Genomic DNA, 18949 nt, shown 5'->3' with positions numbered 1-18949 from the left:
TTGCAGCTCCATGACTCTATGATTTAGAAATTTCCCAGTGATGAAATGTCTCCGCAGTTAGTAGCTGTGTCTGTTCATTAAATGTATCTGCATAAATTGGGACATATTTCAGGAAACTTCTAGAACTTAACAGTGCATAGCATTCAGGAACACTGAGTAAATAAATTTTAAAAAACACAAGCACACTTTTATTTAAATGGAAGAGTGTTTTGCTGAAAGTCCGTTCTTGTTCATAAATATTTGCATGTGTCATATCATTGCTTGAAAAGAATTTTGTACCTTGTGCTTAGTGCTAGAACACAATACAGTTTCATTTCTGTTCTGTTTCCCAGTTTGAAGTCACCAATACTTATGGTTCTGCCTGTATGCCCCCACTTTGGGCAATTTATCTTCAGGCAGTATTGTTTTTGTCAGCCTAGCTGAGCCAATGCCTGGCTGGTTGGCCTCCAGCACCTAGCCAGATTGTCCGCTGTTGGTGGGATGGAAGAGGGAGAAGGAAGGAAACAGGATGGACTTACCATTACCCAGCTCTTGCAACTCAGTAATAACACTGTGCTTGAGCAGCAATGAATGTCACAGATGACTGGCATCCTCCACAGGAAAGCACTGTTGGGAGACTGTCCTGAGTGTCTCCTGAAAACAAATCTGCAGCACACACCGGCAGACATGAAACCAAGATTTATTAAAATATTCTCATCATATTTACAATTGGAAGCCATGAATGCAGTTCTCTGAAAATTGCAAAAAATAGAGTTCTCTTAAAACAAATTAACAGAGGTATCAACAGATTAGGATAAATATAATCTATCACAGAGCTAGAATTCTTTGAATAGACAATCTACATTTTCTAACCAATATATATTATATACAAAAATACACTTGATGTGGTGACCAAATAGTGTCAAGGAGGAAAAAAATATATATATAGACACACACATTTCATTATGTACAAGTCAATATTGGTTCCTTCACCTTTTTTAAAAATAAATACTTCATTTGGTTGCAAATGACATTTACAAATCCAACTAATGAGCATTTCTCAGCTTTGACAAAATTAAATATGCAAATTAGAAACATATATTTTTAAAAATTTAAAGGGAAAAAAATACCTGAATCCAATGAGCTTATATTAAAAAATGTCCAAGAGCATGTAATGTAAGGTTTCATGTCTGTAAAGTGCCTTCTCATTTCTCAAACTGTCTTCGTTATTGCTTAAAATCCTTTAATATTACAGATTGATCTAATGTTTAACAGAAAAGCCAAGATTTTTCCAGGGCCAAAAATTAACTACTTAGGAACATGCTTACACTTTTTTTTAAAGCACTTTCAAGAGTGTATCAGTTACTGTTGATCTGAAAATAACCGCAAATTGTCAACATCCTGATCCAGATTCGTGTAGATGTTTGGATCATGAGTAGTAGTAAGAATGGGGTGGCAATAAAAAGCCTGTGATTCAAACTATTTGCACAGAATTAAATCAATTTCTTCAGCAGTGCAAAAAAGTTACTTCAGATTCAAAAATTTAGTCTTATGCATCGTAGATGGTGAGAACCTGGACTGATTTCTAATTTATCAAACTCCCTAATTAGGCAGTTTTAAAGTACAATCTAAGAGAAATTGAAAAGCACTAGAACCCTCCCTTCAACCTTCTTAAAGGAGAATAAAATGAAAAAGAAATGCATTTTCCATCTCTTTTATGGATTTTTCCCTCTTTGCCTAAGTGATGAGGTGATGCTGACATTAACAGGAGGCAGTCACAGCACTGTGTCTCACTTGGTGACAGCAAAGTGCCTCGGTCCAAAGGGCTGAGGAATGGCGCTTCATGCTGCGTGGGGGGAAGAGCTAAGAAAGGCTGGGTCCTAGAGAAACTAGAAAGATAAAGTGAGCGAAAAAGCTGTGGGCTGTAAAGGAAGGGGAGGCCAAAGAGCAAGTATTAAAGCAAGAAAAGTGAAATGAAGTTAGCTGCCAAAATGACTTTGGGACAGGCACAGAGAAAACAGGAAGGCGCATGCACACTCCGCCCCATGGGAACGAATCTGAAAGGTAATGGAATAATTTCAGCAAGCACAGGCCAGTCTCACCAGGGTACCTGCTTTCCCAGCACGTTGTCAGGCATGGACCGATACCAGAAACTGAACACTCCTGTTTGCCTAATACAGATTCCTGGAGCCCATGATAGAAGACGGCAAAAACCACCAGGCCCATAACAGTGCATTATACCAGCAAAGCATTGCACCCCGGCCGTGTTCAAATTTTCCTTCTCTCCGTCTCATGCTGTACTCCCACAATCCATTGCTTACCATCTCCCAAGGCCGTAGGGAGATGTAACTGTGTGGATCAAATGCATCAAATGCTTGCTTTTAGGAAGCAGCGTCTGGGGTCCAGGGTGTCACTGAGAAAATTAAACCCTAACTGACTTGAAGTAACTTAACTTGTTAGGCCTGATTCCTATTAGGATGCTGACTGATTTCACTTAGGTTCTGGGCATACAGCTCAGGGCTGAATTTCCAGGCCAAAGTATGATCCCTTAAATCAAAATCCAGGGGCACCCTGCTTCCCACGCTAGTCTGAATTAAAACTCAATGAGAGGAAAAAACTATGATGAATCAATGACATGTTTTCTCTAAACAATTATTCAATTTCAAATTTTGTAAGTTTCTGCCATTTTAGGAGTATTTTAGATTCCTTCTCAAAAGGGAAGTCTTTTTTTTTTTTTAATGCTTATTGTCTTTGAAGATTATATATTTTGCTAACAGTAGGGTCATATTATGTGTGTCTTGAGAAATTGAAGAATTATAAAATTAATGATTTGGTATAGACCTATCCTTTTGGTGGACCCCAAAATCCTATGTATGGCACTCTGGACAGACAGAAGAAGTGCACTACTTTCCTCTCATTTACAGATTTGTTTCCAAAGGAAATGGATGTCTTTGGAGGATTATACAGAATGCGGTTCTGGTGGGGCTGAAACCACCATCTTTAGGCCTTGGTGGCCAGATAGAAAAAAGTAAGACTATAGCTAGGGATAAGTTGCCAAAAACAAAGCGGGGGGGGGGGTGGGGGGGGTGGGGAGCTACTTAAAGTTTGCTCAAACCTACTTAAGATGTAAAGATTTTGAATCTCTTTCTAGTCTCTTATTGGAGAGTAGTACAATTTTTGTAAGCTATATACCCATTTTTATGCTTCTCATAGAAACTTAGAATTCAAAATCTGCCCCAAGAGTTCCCAGAGAGTTGATCATTCCTGTTTATTGTCCACACTGTGGGGAGGTAGAGAGTAATTTCCCTGTACACTCAGATGTCTATGGGACTAGCCTTTCATTTTGGAAGGATGGCCCAGATGAATAAACAAAAACACATTTGTTTCATGAGACAAAGAATAGAAGCAAGCTCTGGAAGAGAACAATGATGAAAGGAAGCACAATTTTGCCAAAGATGTTGACAAACCACAGTGAATACATGCCTAAGAATGAATCCATGCTAGGTATAAGATGGGGGCTCCCAAAATAGTGAGAAATATTCATTCTCTCAGAAGACCTCCTTAAAGTTTCAAAGACAGAAAGCCCCTTGGTGTCTGCACAGGTAAAATTTAGGGAAATGCTCAGCCAACAAAATAGCCTAAATATAGTAGAAGTTGTTTATTCCATGGAGAAGAACGCCAAATTCTTGGGAGGTGAATTTCTGCTGGAAACTATGGGCTCATTTGCATCTTCCTAGCCCAATGCTCTCAAATTTCACACAAACCATAAAAAAATAGCTCCCAGAAGTATTTGGATTAGCTTTTAGAAAAGGAGGCAGACTGGGGTTTCTTAGTACACTTAAGACAAGATTAAAAAACAGAAAATCATATGACCATATAGATGGAATGCAGAGGGATAAATTAATGGCTTTAGCTACCACTTTCCTATAAAAAAATGATATTAACTTGGTCTTCCCCAGATCATGGAATGCAGGCAAAGTTCATGAACAAGTACTTCATAGATGTATATACAATAAAGTCCAGAGTTCATTTGAGCTCCTGACTGAAGTGAACCATCATACCAGAGAAGAATGAAAACAAAAAGGTGTTTTTTGTGTGTGTTACTGGTTATCACTGGGCTGGGCTGGTTGAGAGTGGGGGGAAGTGAACCCAGGAAGCTCTACTTGAGGACAGCTGCACAAGGGCTTTGTGAGAGTAGTTAGCTAGCTGCCATTTTAATATCTTCACAGTTCCAATTAAATTGTCAAGTACATGAACTTCCACATCCTAGGTGCATATCACAGCGTTGATTAAGAGTCTTGGCATGAATATGGCTACCGAACTGGCTTCAACCCTGCATGTTAAAATGCTCTTGAATTCACTACTTCCCAGCAAAGAATCCATTTGGGAGAGTTTGGGAGATTGCCGACTCCTTGGAAGGGGAAATAAAGAATTGTGAAACTAGCATTCAGTACTCTAAGAAGGTGTCAACAACTGATGGGTGTGCAGAAATGCCACAAAATGGGCCTCTCGCTCACATACAGCTATGAGTAACAAGAGCCTAGCGATGCCTGGATTTAATTGCTAACGGGGTTATAAATACTGTGATGTGAGTCTGCAGCCACCACCACGCTGAGGCCAATCTCTGAAGGTGCTTTTCTTTAAGTGACTTTTGCACCAATAATAGAGAAGATTCCAAGCAGCTGGATTGTTTTTCTCTATAGCCAGAAGACGGAAACATATTCAACACATGACTTGCATTTTGGCAAGGCTAAAAACGATTCAAACTTTGCAAATGTTAAATACTATTATTTTGGCAACATAGCCTTCTCTTGTGTTGCTGATTTCTTCATGATGACAAAGTAGCTGACATGAATGAAAGTTCATTTCTTCATTCAGTCCACTTTCTTGAGCTGAATTATTCCTAAAGGTACAATAGGTGAAATGTAGTTCTGATGGCCTTCCAGATGTTCTGCACATTTATCAACTGCTCTTAAGAGAACCCAGAGTAAGGATGGCGGAATGGTCTGGCCACTTCTTCCACAATATCACACCACTTCTCCATATATGTGGCTTTTAAAAAAAAGTACACTATTCAGGGAAATCCTTGACTCTTTCAAATCCACACTCTAAAAATTTCCTGTTTGAGGCTAAAGTCTCAAATGGGCCACAGACAGCTCTTACTTTGTCCATACTCATCAGCTCTCACGGCTGTTCCAATCTTTCTGTGCTCAGGATTTCCATAACTTTGGATTTCACAGTATGTCCACATTTGGTGTGGTTTAGAAACTAATAAACTAATTTGTGAAATACCAAATCTACTGATGTTTTTTTCTTTCCCTTCTAGCTTTTGGTCACTTTTTTTTTTCCTGATTAGAACAGGCACAATGAAAGAAAATCATGCATGAATCTAACTATTTTATAAAATGATATATTTGATATTTGGATCAGATATTTTTTGGGGAAAAAAAGCTATGCATTTTGGACTTCTTTCTTCTTGACACAGAAAGCTCCAACTTGGTTTTTATCTTTATTTGGGGAGGGGAGAATACCACAAAATAAGCCTGATGTAGGAGGTCAGGGAATGAAGAAGTTTCCCTGTTAAGGTTATAGTTTGGTTACTGGAAAAGAACCCATAGGTCTGCACTACTGATTCCCCTCGATACTCAGACCAGGCACTGTCTTAGGCTCTACTGTGGCAGGCAATGTTGTGTGCAATGATCTGTGGCCATGATGTCAGGCAAGAGAGAAACAGAAACAGAAATGAGAAAATGTAACATTCAAGAAAGCAAGAATATCATTAAAATGAAAATACCCCCACTGCACACAAAAAATCTACAGAGAGATGTACAGTCCCAAGCCAACAGGCTAATCTTTACCAAAAATAACACGACTCTTCCGCTACATCCAATCTTGGTCCTTGAATGAACCATGGCAATGACTTGCACATTTTGCAGGAGGTTTCCAATCCCCCACCAGAGTTTTACTCCTTCCTTCAGTTTTTCCAGCTTCTCCACCAGCAGCATATGAAGTGTTTCTTTAGGAAATGCCTTTCTTTATGGTTCTTAGGAAAAAGAGAGGTGCCTAAAGTGGGCCCAGTAGCTTACTGGGGGGCAAGAGGGGACACAAGACTAGCACCCAGTCTGACAATTGATTCCTCAACCACACCACTAGTTTGTTTTGGCTAGGTCATTTAAAGATGTACTCACACAGCTGGGTTTCCTTATTCTACTTCCCAGGTTTCAGAAATTGTTTTTCCATTACTCCTAGATACTTGTGGGGGGGCATTTGAAGAGACATGTCAACTCAAAGATTCAAAAGGCAGCAGGACCATCATCATCATGATCATCTATTTCTGTTTGGCCATACTTTTCTCTTTCTGTGACTCCTTCCCACCCCCACTGTTAAGCTAATTTTTGTGTTAAAGACCACATATCACACCATCTTCTAACCTGATCTTTGACACCTCACAGGCCTGATGCTTTTTACCTAACATGTTTATATCATGCTTTAGTGTCATGTATGATAACTTGTATGCTTGATGACGATTGCAGGTTACTCATGCAAGAATCCAAATTGCTATCCAACTAACTATGCTTCAGGAATGACTCTTGGCTAGAAGAGATGATGTTGCTTCTACGTCAAGGTTTTTCAGAGTCTGGTTAGTAAAGGTGGGTGTGAGTGTCTTGTTAAACACAGAGTAGCAATACTGGCCACTCTACCTCTAGTTTGGGGAGGGCTGTTCTTAGAAGAGCTACTCAAACCCTGCTTGGCTAACATGCTCAAGCTGCTTAAGTGGTACACTTACTTCCTCTCCATGACAAGTTTGGAGAAACCTGTTGCATTTAACATAAACTCAATTGCATTTTAGAAGGATTTTTTTCAAGGGGCCCCAGGTTGTTTTAGATGGCCCACCTTGAACAAACTCTTGTGAACTTCTACTGAGCTTGACTTGTGTTAGAAATAAAGGCTGTGCCAACACTGCAGTAAATGTATGAACTTGGGAGGCAGCACTGAGATACACATTGCAGGATCCAAGTTGGGTAAGAACAATGGAGATTCCACCCTAGTGTCTTAATACACTAATTTACTATATTTGACTAGTCGGATAAAATTACCATGTTTCCCCAATAGAGCAGGCAAAGTATAGTCTTTGGAAACAGGTATTTTACTGCCAATTTCTAGTCTGTCCATGTGGATGGAATCCTATGTGGGCTGCATTTGTCTAACTTTCACACTAAACATTTCCATTCATTCTTCAGCACTGGTTCCCTGAGAGCATGCATATTCTTGCAGGCCATAGTGACAGCCCTGTTTACTGTCAGTGATTTTCTTGGGAGTATCCTTCTTAAAGACCTGAAGTGGACCAGGGATCCCCCTGAAACCACCTGCTGCTCTCACCCATCAAGTCTGTGGGGACCAATGAGGATTTCAACACATGTTGATTTCACTGAGCTCAAAGTTGATCCCCAAGGAATAGGCAAGACAGGCACTTTTCTCCCACATGATAATACAAGAAGGAATGTCACAGAGCAAGGACTGTCACAGAGCACAGGATGGCTGTAAGTGGAATTTGTTTTAAATTGATGAATTTCTTCGGTTTTCTTCATACTTAGGTGGAAATGAAGACAAATAACATAAGAAAACAGTATGGAAAGCTTCTTGCTCCTGAGCAACTTCCTTTAGTGATGTCAGTTCTTTACCAGCTTTTTTGTTTTGCTTGTCTCATCTCTTACGTTGAATGGGAAAAGAAGAACCCAACTATGCTACCATATTCCTTTATTTTGAATTATTAGAGAAGGTGGTTAGCACCTGGACAAATATGGCTTCTGAGATTTGATTTGATCCTGATTATATTATATTAGGATACAGTTCTGCTTTAATTAGCTGACTCTATTAGGGGTTCCCTGAGGGGGCTAATAATTGGCAGGCAGTCCTGGGTGGACACTCAGGCACCTGGTGAATTGAGAGGTTCTGGGAAGAGGCTGGGGTTAGGGGCAAGGCCACACATGGAAGCCCAATCAGGAAGGGTTTTAAGGTTCTTATACACCTCTAGACTGTTGTCCACCAACTCAAGGAGAAGGTTTGGACCTCTTTCCCTTCAAGGCAAAAATGGATAGTCTTTGATTCTCTTCTCAATTCACCCCCAGTCCGCTCTCTTTTCCTTTCACAAGACAGATTTGAAGAGAGACAGCTTCAGGAAAAAAGTGTCAGGGGAAAAGTCCATGATGGTTTCCCTTGTGATTCAAGGGGCAGTGGTCATATGGGCTCCCAGGATCAGAAAAAGCTGTCTATGAGTGATATTTCACTCAAAGCTTAATATTAATGTAATAACCTTTTCATTTTGACATAAAGAACTTTTTTATGCTCTTAATTTTTTCAATGTTTAAGACTTTTGCTTCACCTTAGGTCACAGGCCTATCAGTCAAGGTCACGATGAAAGGCTACCAGTAGCATTTGCTCTCCTGTTTGGAAACTGCCTCCTGAAGGTGGTGGGAGGTGTACGGATGTGCACAGTCCCAGAACACAATGCAGGGCGTGGCTGCATGCCAACACAGCCTTACCCATTCATAAACAGTCTGAAATGTGAAATGTGCTGTTACTGGGTCACCTGCCCAAGCAGGTACTTTGACCTCCAGAACTGTGGTGGCTTGGGTATCACTGTTTCTCCAGGGGTTAGGGTGCAGAATTTTGCCAGGCAAAGAAACCACAATGAACTTGCATAAAAACAAAGAAATAGGTCTTGCTCACTGGTTGATGTCAACTTCCTGTCTAGTAATTTCTTCTTCAGGATGAATTTATGGCTATTTAGTTCCCTCTCCACCCATGTATAATTCCATCTCCATCCTTTCCATAATATGAACAACAACAAGGACAACAAAATAACTCTTTCTCTCATTTGGAAAATAAATAGTCTAGGATGGCTTAAAATATAGTTTTGGTAAGTTTCAACATTTTTGATGAGAAAGATGCTTTAGGATATCACCGCAACAGGATCAAAATTAAGATCAATAGTCACACCGCAGGGCATAAAGACCAAGGCTTGAACTCTCTCAAGGCAACTGTCATAGAAGATCCTTCTTTTCTTCTGTCAAAAGTTTATATATATCAAGCTTGTATTAGAAAGCTTCAAATCTCCACTTTTAAAACCATTTGGAAAATCTTGGTATTTCTTCTGGTCTTGTAATGGAGTGACTTTGGACCTCTATAAGAAACAATAATCAAATATTCCTGCAATGTTCTCTTAAACAGTTTCTCATTGTTCCTGTGCCTTAACAAGGGACTCCCTTAAGGCATGGGGTGCTCCCTGCAATGACCTCAGAAGAGATGAGCAAAACAAACATTTGGTGATATATCTTTCAAGAACTTTCTGCAGCACTAATGTTGCAAAGGACCATGCAAGAAAATGCATCTTGCTGCCGTCATTCTCACATAGCTCTGTGTTAGTTAGTGGTCACGCTGGCTTCTTTCTGACGCAGTCTTTCTTTCTGTTGTTTGAGGAAAAAAATAGGAGTTTATTATCATTCTTTTTTCTAAATTTTCATATTCCCAAATTTTGATAGATTTTTCAAAGTTTTGAGATGATGAATAGAGTTGTACTCAACTCTACAATGATGAATAGAGCTGTACTCAATGCCCTAGAAATGCGAGTAATTCTATCCTTTCCTGAAATCCTGTTACCTGCTCCTCTCACCCTTACTTTTCAAAAGCAAACAACGAGTAACCAGCTAATCAATCAATGATACCCATCTAAAAGAATGACCTTTAACATGCTAGGCTGGTCTGCTCTCTTCCTCTGTGACAAAGAGCCTAACTTTCCAGCATTGCTCAAAGACTCCTCCTACCCCCGTGTTGTCTTTTTTTTTTTTTTTTTTTTAAGTTTTATTTATTTATTCATGAGAGACACACAGAGAGAGAGAGGCAGAGACATAGGCAGAGAGAGAAGCGGGCTCCCTACAGGGAGCCTGATGTGGGACTTGATCCTGGGATTCGATCCTAGGACTCCAGGATCATGCCCTGGGCCAAAGGCAGGCATTTAACCACTGAGCCGCCCAGGCGTCCCCCATGTTCAGTCTATTAATGGAATTAGGGAACACTTAAGAAATAGTTTCTAGGGAGACTAGATAGAAAAAAAAATCAGTTTCCCACTTGAATGCAACTGCATACAGCTAGGTTGGTGGACCTGAACAAAGGCTATGTGAAATGGAAGAGGAGCAGATTTAATTCATGCAGCGTGGAGGAAACTCCCAACTTGCCATGGATGTTCTTCTCTGCTCTCCCTGAGCTTCCTGCCCAGGGACAGCCTTCTGAAGAGGAAGGACATGAAAGTCTGCTGGCAAGATACAAATACAGACAAGAAAATGAAAAACAGAAACATGGACCCTCACTGTTGCTAGGACTTTTGAGAAATAAAATATTAAGCCTATTGTGGATGGGTGTGTCTACTCTTTGGGTGGGCAAATAGAAGTCTATGAAAGAAATGGAAGAGGTATATTCCTTTGCACAGAGAGGCCCCTTGTGAACAGATAAATCCTCAGCTGCCTAAGACATATGAGATGTGGTGCACCGAACTACTAACTGGGCCTATATATAAACTCAAGCGGGTGATTTTTAAGCACCTATCCTAAGTTTCGATGACATCTCTGACTTGGGAGGTTGAATTAGGAATCCGTTTATGAGCTCTTCCCAAATCCCCACTCAAATAAACAACAAAAGAAACAACCCTAACGAGTTGAGGATCACAACTGGGAGCTAGCTCACAGTGGAGGCCACCTATAAAAAAAAAAAAAATGCCACAGTAAAGCCACTGTTTCTCCTTTGTCTCCAGGGCTCCATTCATTCTGTGCCCCTGGAAGTAAGGTTTGGCTGTGATAGTTAGGCTAGAGGCTCAAATTAGAGGGCTGGGGACAGGGGGATGGGCTGACCAAGGAGGAAGATGAAAGTTAGGATTGAACCCACTGCCACTGAAAATGCTACAAGTAAATGTAAGAAATACACCATCAAAGAGGCACAGGGGATGTGTCCATTTGGGTAGGAGCTATGTCCACCAACTGTGGCTTTCTCTGCTCAAGCCATATGACCCTGGCTTCTCCATCTCTCACTCAACATTCATTTAGCTGCTGATGGGGCTTCTAGGATGAGAGACACCATAACCAACCAACAGAAAAAAAAACTCACTTCACAACTTAAACCTCACTTAGATGGTCAAAAAGTTTAAAAGAATCTGTCAAATGGTACTTAGAACTCAAAAGGATAAAAAGTAAGTAGCTGTGGGATACTAGAGCACAGGGGAGGTAGGGTCTGAAAATCAAAGTGAGGAGAGTGATACTCCCACTTACCACTCATTGCTATTCTCCAGGCAGGGCCAACTAATGCTGCCTAAATTCATAATAACAAGAAAAACAGCTAACATTTTTAAGCTCTTATTATATGCCAGCCACTTCATATGTCTGTTTCCTCAAAATAATCCTAAAGCAAAGGTAGTATTACTTCTCTTTTCCAAAATGAAGCAAAGTAATTTCAGTAAGGTTTTACAACTAGTAAGCAGCTGAGCTGGGATTTGAACCCCAACACCTTGGGTTCCTAACCATTTAGCTATTCCAACGATGGTCTCTAACTACCGTAGAGGTCGAGCTTCATTGGAAACCTTTCTGAATGAGACCATGGAGGACAATTCTCCCTCCCACTCCCACCTGGGAAGACAGACTAACCTCCAGGTTTCTAGCCCATGGAGAGATGTCAGGGGACCAAGAGTCTGGGCCTGGTTTCTGCTATTCACTTGTGAAATGATCCTAGGTTGGCTGTATCTTTTTGCATCTTGGTTTTCCCAATTATCTAAAGAGTATCATCTCTACCCCTTTCTTAAATGCTCAAACATGTCAGAAAAAGGCACTTTGAGAAAAGGGGATGACCTGGGGTGTGAAAGGGTGTGGCATGGCAAGTGACTACATTTGCTTGATCAGGAAATGATGTTTGTTGGGTCTGCTGGGAGAATACTGGAAGTTATGTTTTGTTCCTCACTCCCTTCTTACCTATGCTACTCTGAGATGGGAACTGAGAATCTGGATACTACTCATTCTTTTGGGTTTTATCCTTTAAATTCAGACACACTCCTAGATGCACCCCAGTTATAAGGAAAACTCTTGAGGTTATGTTGAAACATGCGTCTCACCAGACTAGCCGTGGGATTGATTTTCTTTGTCTCCACTTTCTTCTCTGATGTCAGCTTGCTCACTGATTCCTGAGCCATTTTCAATCTGAAAATCAATCGAAACAGGGAGTGGGAGGGGGAAGGAGCAGGAGAGAGGGGAAAAAAAAAGTAAGAGGTTAGGTTAAACAGGTATCCAAATGCTTTTAAATGAATCAATTGGCAGTCTGGAGATCTAAGGAATGGGTTCTCAAGTCTTTCATGATCAAATACGAACTCTAATCAGGTGCGAAGGGATGTTTCTAGGTTATCAAAACTGAATTTCCTTCACTGGCTGAGAGGCTCATTTAGGTGACTTCAGTGACCAATGCAGGAGCTTCTTCTGATCTATGGAATGCTAGGTGCACCTAACTGACTCTCAGTGAACACTTCAAGGCACTCTGGCTTGGGATCCATTCAGCAGATAATACATAGCCAATTTTGAAAACTGCAGTTTTGAGGAAACATGAAAACTACAAATTCTAAAATATACTGATTCATGCCAAGTGAAAAGGCAACCTACAAGATGGAAGAAAATATCTGTAAATCATATATCTAGTAAGGGACTTGTATTCAGAATATATGAAGAACTCTTATAATTCAAATAAAAAGACAAACTGCCCACTGAGAAAATAGGCCAAAGATGACATACAAAGGGCTGATAAGCCTATGAATAGACACTCAACATCATTAGTTACCAGGGCAATGCTGATCAAAGCCCCAAGATAACACTGCATATCTACTAGGATTCTAGAATTAAAAAGAAAGATAGTAATAAGTGTCATAGGTACAGATGTAGATAAAATTGGAATCCTCATACATTGCTGATGGGATTCTAAAATGGTGTAGTCACTTTGGCAGTTTCAAAAATGTTAAGCATAGTTATCGTATGACCCAGCAATATATCTATATCTATATCTACAGGTTAGGTATGTATGTATGTATGTATGTGTGTGTGTGTGTGTATATATATATATGAATGAAAAGATATGTTCATACAAAAATTTTCATATAAATGTTTATGGCAACATTATTCATAATTGCCTAGTACAAATAGCCAAAAGGATAAACAAAAAGTGGTTTACCCACAGTGGAATAGTTCTGGGCCATGAAAAAGAATGAAGTGATGGTACATGCTATAGCATGGAAGAGCCTCAAAAATCTACATATCATATGATTCCATTTGTATGAAATGTCCAGAATAGGCAAATCTACCAAGATTGAAACTAGATGAGCAACCTGGGGCTGGGCTGGGGGAGAGGAGGGAAGGGAATGCCTGCTAATGGGTAAAAGAGTTTCTCCTAGAATTAAGTAGTGATGGTGGCACATCCTGGTGAATATGCTAAAAACCACTAGACTGCACACTTTAAAAAGGTGAACTTCATAGTACATGAATTATGTCATCATATTTGCACATTCAATAGTTAGACTGAGGCTATCTCAATAGTTAGACTGAGGCTATCTCTAGTGCAGCTTCAGGTGCAGTGCAATTACCCACTTACTTCTTCACTTAGCTAATTTTACACAATTTACTTAAAACATATGCTTATTAGTAATTCAATCTCCCTGCCTACAAGCACAAGTAAGTCATGATGAATTCAACGTGCTAACTTGTGCATCAGAAAAGAAATAAGAATGAGACAAAGATGAATAATGGTTGATATAACCTAAGATATACATCTTCAGAGCTGCCAGGATACAGGTCTAAGTGTATACACCACTGACTATTTCTACACATTTCCATTTGCAGCAATAACTATGACTATGCCCACACAAGAAGAGAATCATCCAAAGGATCAAACCCTTGGGTGACCAGGTACATTGTCAATGAGCAGTCATATTTTGAAAGGAATCTTTTTTTTCTAAACAGTTCTCAACAGCAGGCTTAAAATATTGGTAAACCATGTTGTAAACAGATATGCTGTCATTCAGGCTTTGTTGTTCTATTTACAGAGCACAGGGAGAGTAGATATAGCATAGTTCTTACAGGTCCTAGGATTTTCAGAATGGTAAGTGAACATTGGCTTCAGCTTCAAGTCACCAGGGGCATTAGCCCCTAACAAAAGAGTCAGTTTCTCCTTTGAAGCCAGGCACTGACTTTTCCTCTGAAGCTATGACAGTCTTAGATAGCATGATTTTCCAACAGAAGACTGTTTTATCTACACTGAAAATTTGGCGTTTAGTTTAGCCACCTTTATTAATGATCTTAGCTGGCTCTTTTGGGTGACTTGCTATAGCTCCATATCAGCACTCACTGCTTCACCTTGTACTTCCATGTTACTCGTAGTGATTCTCAATCAACTAGAGCTGGGGTTAGCAAAGGTTTTCTGCAATGGGCCAAATAGTAAATATTCTAAATGTCTTTTTTGTAGGACAAGATATTTTTTCTTTAATATCTGAATTGCAGTGATATCACAGACAATTCCAAGATGGATCATTTGGGCTATACAAGCTATATATTTAAGATATATAAATGTCATCAAGTTGTTGATGGTAAGGGTATATTGTCTTAAAAATATAGTCCATCCAGTTTTAAAGTTGATCTATAAAAGGGAAAATAATGTAGATCAGTTAGATCTTTTTCCAATAGCTGAAAGATTGGGAATGGGATTTTTTTTTCAAAGATTTAATTTATTTATTCATGAGAGATACTCAGAGAGAGAGGCAGAGACATAAGCAGAGGGAGAAGCAGGCTCCCCACAAGGACCTGCCAGGATGTCACATCCTGAGCCTAAGGCAGACAGACACTCAACTGCTGAGCCACCCAGGCGTCCCAGGAATGGGAATTAATACTGATTTCCTATAATTTTTTCCTAAGTATTTTTTTGTTATTTATTAGATATAGTTGAAGCACAATGGTACATGAATTTCAGGTGTACAACAGTGCTTCAATATCTCTATGTATGGACACATATACTGTACAGAGTATACATCATGCTGTACTCCCAGCAAGTGTAGCTACCATCCGTCATCAGAGGATGCTATCGCAAAGCATATATATATTCCTGATGCTGTGCCTTTTATTCCGATAACCTATTCACTTCATAATTGGAAGTCTATCTCCTACACCCATTCACCCATTTTGTCCATCCCCCCATTCCTTCTCCCCTTTTGGGTATCTGATCTCTGCGGTTACTCAATTCTGCTGTTGAGGTGTGGAAGGAATTATAAAAACAAAACAAAACAAAAAAACATGAATCAAGAGCAGTGCAATGCTGTGTTCTAACAAATTTCATTTACAAAAACTGGTAGTGAGCTAAATTTGGCTCACAGGCCAAAGTTTGCTAATCCTTGAACTACTGTATAGGATTCAAAGTCCCCACACTGGCAATCAAAGGTCCCCCTGTTCTAAACTTTGCTTACTTATCTAGCTTACATTTTCTTTTCTTTTTTAAAGATTTTATTTATTTATTTATCCATGAGAGACACAGAGAACAGGCAGAAGGAGAAGCAGGCTCCCTGCGGGGAGCCTGATGCAGGACTTGATCCCAGGACCCCGGGATCACACCCTGAGCCAAAGGCAGACGCTCAACCACTGAGCCCCCCAGATACCCCTAGCTTATGTTTTTAGACATGCATCTGGTTTGATATTGTCCTTGGACAAATTACTTAACCCTTGGAGTCTCAACTGTTTGAAAGGGGGAATAATACCACACCTACTTAACACCACTGCTGTGAACAGTACAGAACATATTGTGTATGATTACTTATCAAATATCCCTTCCCTTCCCCTCACTCATGTGCTCCTGTCCCAGGCAAACAACTTGCTGCTCCTTGCACCAAGGCTTTTCTCATCTCGGCATGTTGCCCTCGATGACTTTCTCACTCATTTTCATGAGTTTAGAGTCTTCCCATTATTCAGCTCTTGGCTTAAGTGCCAAAGGCATGAAAGCTTCCTTCATCTCTCTTAGCCAGAAGTAACTGCTATTTTCTCAAGTGAAAGAGCACTTTGCATCTCTCTTCAGGCACTTAGGGCTTTTCATTTTAGGACTATCTAGATGTCTGATTTCCCTTAAACCACGGGAACCACTTGAGGACAATGATAATGCCTTGTGCATATCTGGGTTTCCTCCCCTTCCTACATCAAGCGCTGTGCCATAAACAAGTCAGTTGTTAGCAAATACCTAACGTGACAAATGAATGATATGCATTGGTAGTGCCCCCTCTCCCACTTTCAACAAGTCTAAATGTTTAGTAAATACCCAGAATTACAGAATAATTAGCCTTTACATTTATCTTGGGGTGGGGGTGGGGGTGTAAAAATGTTGAAAAATCTAGTTCTGCTTACTGATTAGCTGATTGACTCCTGAATAAGCAAAAAGAAAGGGTGTTCAAGGCCACCCAAATGTGCTAAATATTTATACATGTCAACTTATGTATACATTCCAGGATTCCTAAAAGTATCCACGTGACATTGCCCAAAAGAAGACTAAGGCTTAGAGAGCTTAATAAAACTTTTTTTGAGTCTGGACTTTACTTCTCTCACTTAGGAGGTAAGAACTTTGCTGCCTTAGCTAAAGAGAACTGATTAGATAGTTGGTAGCCACATACCTGCTCACTCACTGTGTGTGCTCAACACCCACACCCCTGCTCTATTGTGTATGGACTTATTTTTGGTTCTAGCCTAGATGTTGGTTATTGTTGTTTCTGGTCTAAATATTTACTCTAGAAAAATCACAGTTGCTCATGATTACTCATAGGCAAATACCTAGGCTTGATTTCGAAGTTCCACGGCACCACCCCACCACCAAAATAAAAACAAAAAACAAACAAACAAACAAAAAAAAAAAACAAAAAACAAACCTGAAATAAGGAGAAAATACAAGTAAGTTTAGAGAAAGAAAATAACTATTCTCAACTCATAAATGCCTCAGTAAAATGGACTATTAAAACTCCTACCTAAGTCATCAGAGAGGGAGAAAAACCATGAGACTCTTAACTAAAGGAAATAAACTCAGAGTTGCTGGAGGGGAGGGGTGTGGAGGGGATGGGATAATTGAGTGATAGGCATTAAGGAGGGCACGTGATGTGGTGAGCACTGGGTGTTATACACAAATGATAAATGATTAAACACTACATCTGAAACTAATGATGTACTCTATGTTGGCTAATTGAATTTAAATAAAATATTAAAAAAATAAAACCTCTATCTTTTCTTCTTTCTCATTACAAAGAAGCCCTTGAGAGTTATTAAAGATCCTGGTAAATTTCAAATGCTGCCAAAAAATACTTGAGGAAAAATGCAAGTATGAGATGGGACTGGGACATGTGTCTTCTGATGCTCCTGCTTAGTCCTTATGCTATAGATGTGATCTGCAACCTTGGTTTCATATTAGAACTATCTGGGGAGGGGATCTGCTTCTGCTTAGAACGTAGAAGTGTCATACAACATCATTGCCTCCTAGCACTGACAAGAGATGGATAATCTACAACATTATACTTCTAATTCTTCTTCACCTTCTTCTTCTTTTTAACCCATCAGAGATCTAGGGTCACAAGGCAGCTATGTGAACTGCAATAAAGAGTGGCATGCCTTTCCATTCACTGCCTTGGGTTCCCCACTATTGCAAACTCCTTTTCTGGGAGAGTTTAAAACTGAGATACGTGGGGGTCTCTATAGGCTGGTTTATATGCCCACAGCGAAATCAGACCAAGTCAGAACCCAGCGATCCATAAGACTGAAGGAGGACAATGTCTTTATTTTTTTGATATCTAGCATTTCATTGGTTCATAGAATACAAGGCAGAAAATATTGAAATTATCATGAAGTGTAGAATGCGAGAAGTGCTTTTATTTTGTGACCATCGGAATTGAGCACATCTGCCAATCAAGAGCCAAGTGCAATATCTTGGAGGTGGGGTAGTTAGACTGTTCAGGGTGTTTTATATTCCTGGTCACTATGGGAAAACCAATACTTCAGAGCAATGTTTTCAAATTGTCTTCCAAAGAGCCTTAGCATTCAGCAAAGGTGCCTCAGGGAGAGGAGGAAGGGTTAGGGGATCCTCTAGATCCCAACATCTGCAACTCTGCTTCAGCTAGAAAAACTTCATTTTTTTCTGTTTTGTATATTGGAGTTTCGTGTATGCCTTCAATGGGACAAAAAGAGCTCTGTCTAAAAAAGTTGGAAAATTCCAGTGTATGGGCTTCAACGGAACCCATCAAAATCTCTGGTGGGTGGCGGGGCAGGGGAAGAAAAAAAAAAACACCTTTGTCTCCAGGAGAATGAGAGCCAATAGAAGTCTTCTTCCTAAAGAACTGTCCAGGGACATCTCGGAGCTGGACAACAGAGTAAGAGGACAATGCCTCTTATAAGGATGATTCTTGTGATAGCCAGATGCCAGATACCAGATTCCAGCTTTGGGGCTCTAATAAAATATCAACTCTTTAAAAATCAAAACATGGCCAGTTCTAGCACTCTCCCCTGCTTGTTACCTTCCAGACATGTTCTAAGGTGGTGAGATCAACAGTAACTGACAAATACAGACAAGAACTGTGGAGAAAGATCCAGATGAGCTAAACTGTGGGGAAGCATAAGAGCCCACTGGGCCACCCACTCACTTCTCTCTCATACACTCAGGAGTTATCTCACATTTCATTATGGTTCTTTTTTTTTTTTTTTTTTTTTAAGATCTTGCTTGGAATTTTGCTTGATCCTCCTGATTTCAGTTCTATTCTGCTCTCCAATTTAGATTTGTGTTCTTTTAATTTTTAATAACCCTAAAATGAAAATGAAATGGATCCATCTGATTACACTCTGCCTAATGTTCCTCCCAGTTTAATTCTGTGACTGCAATTAATGTTCTA

At 39.9% G+C, this 18949-nt stretch overlaps 1 protein-coding gene across 26 annotated transcripts in view; it reads right to left on the bottom strand.

Annotated features, from left to right (window-relative positions):
* FMN1 (formin 1) overlaps positions 1 to 18949 on the bottom strand; it is a 433671-nt gene that overhangs the window by 20932 nt on the left and 393790 nt on the right. For 14 of the 26 annotated variants that reach the window (XM_038579933.1, XM_038579922.1, XM_038579921.1 and 11 more), the window contains 2 exons: positions 12131 to 12215; positions 519 to 731 (listed from right to left, as the gene is read on the bottom strand). In XM_038579933.1, coding sequence (XP_038435861.1) covers positions 519 to 731; positions 12131 to 12215 — 298 coding nt within the window. Of the gene's footprint in view, positions 1 to 433; positions 9447 to 12130; positions 12216 to 18949 lie in introns of those variants that run through there. The other 12 variants (XM_038579939.1, XM_038579935.1, XM_038579934.1 and 9 more) reach the window with 6 other exon arrangements.

The sequence above is a fragment of the Canis lupus genome, chromosome 30, assembly GCF_011100685.1.
Source record: "Canis lupus familiaris isolate Mischka breed German Shepherd chromosome 30, alternate assembly UU_Cfam_GSD_1.0, whole genome shotgun sequence".
Lineage (NCBI taxonomy): Eukaryota > Metazoa > Chordata > Mammalia > Carnivora > Canidae > Canis > Canis lupus.
This window is presented reverse-complemented; position numbering and strand designations above follow the sequence as displayed.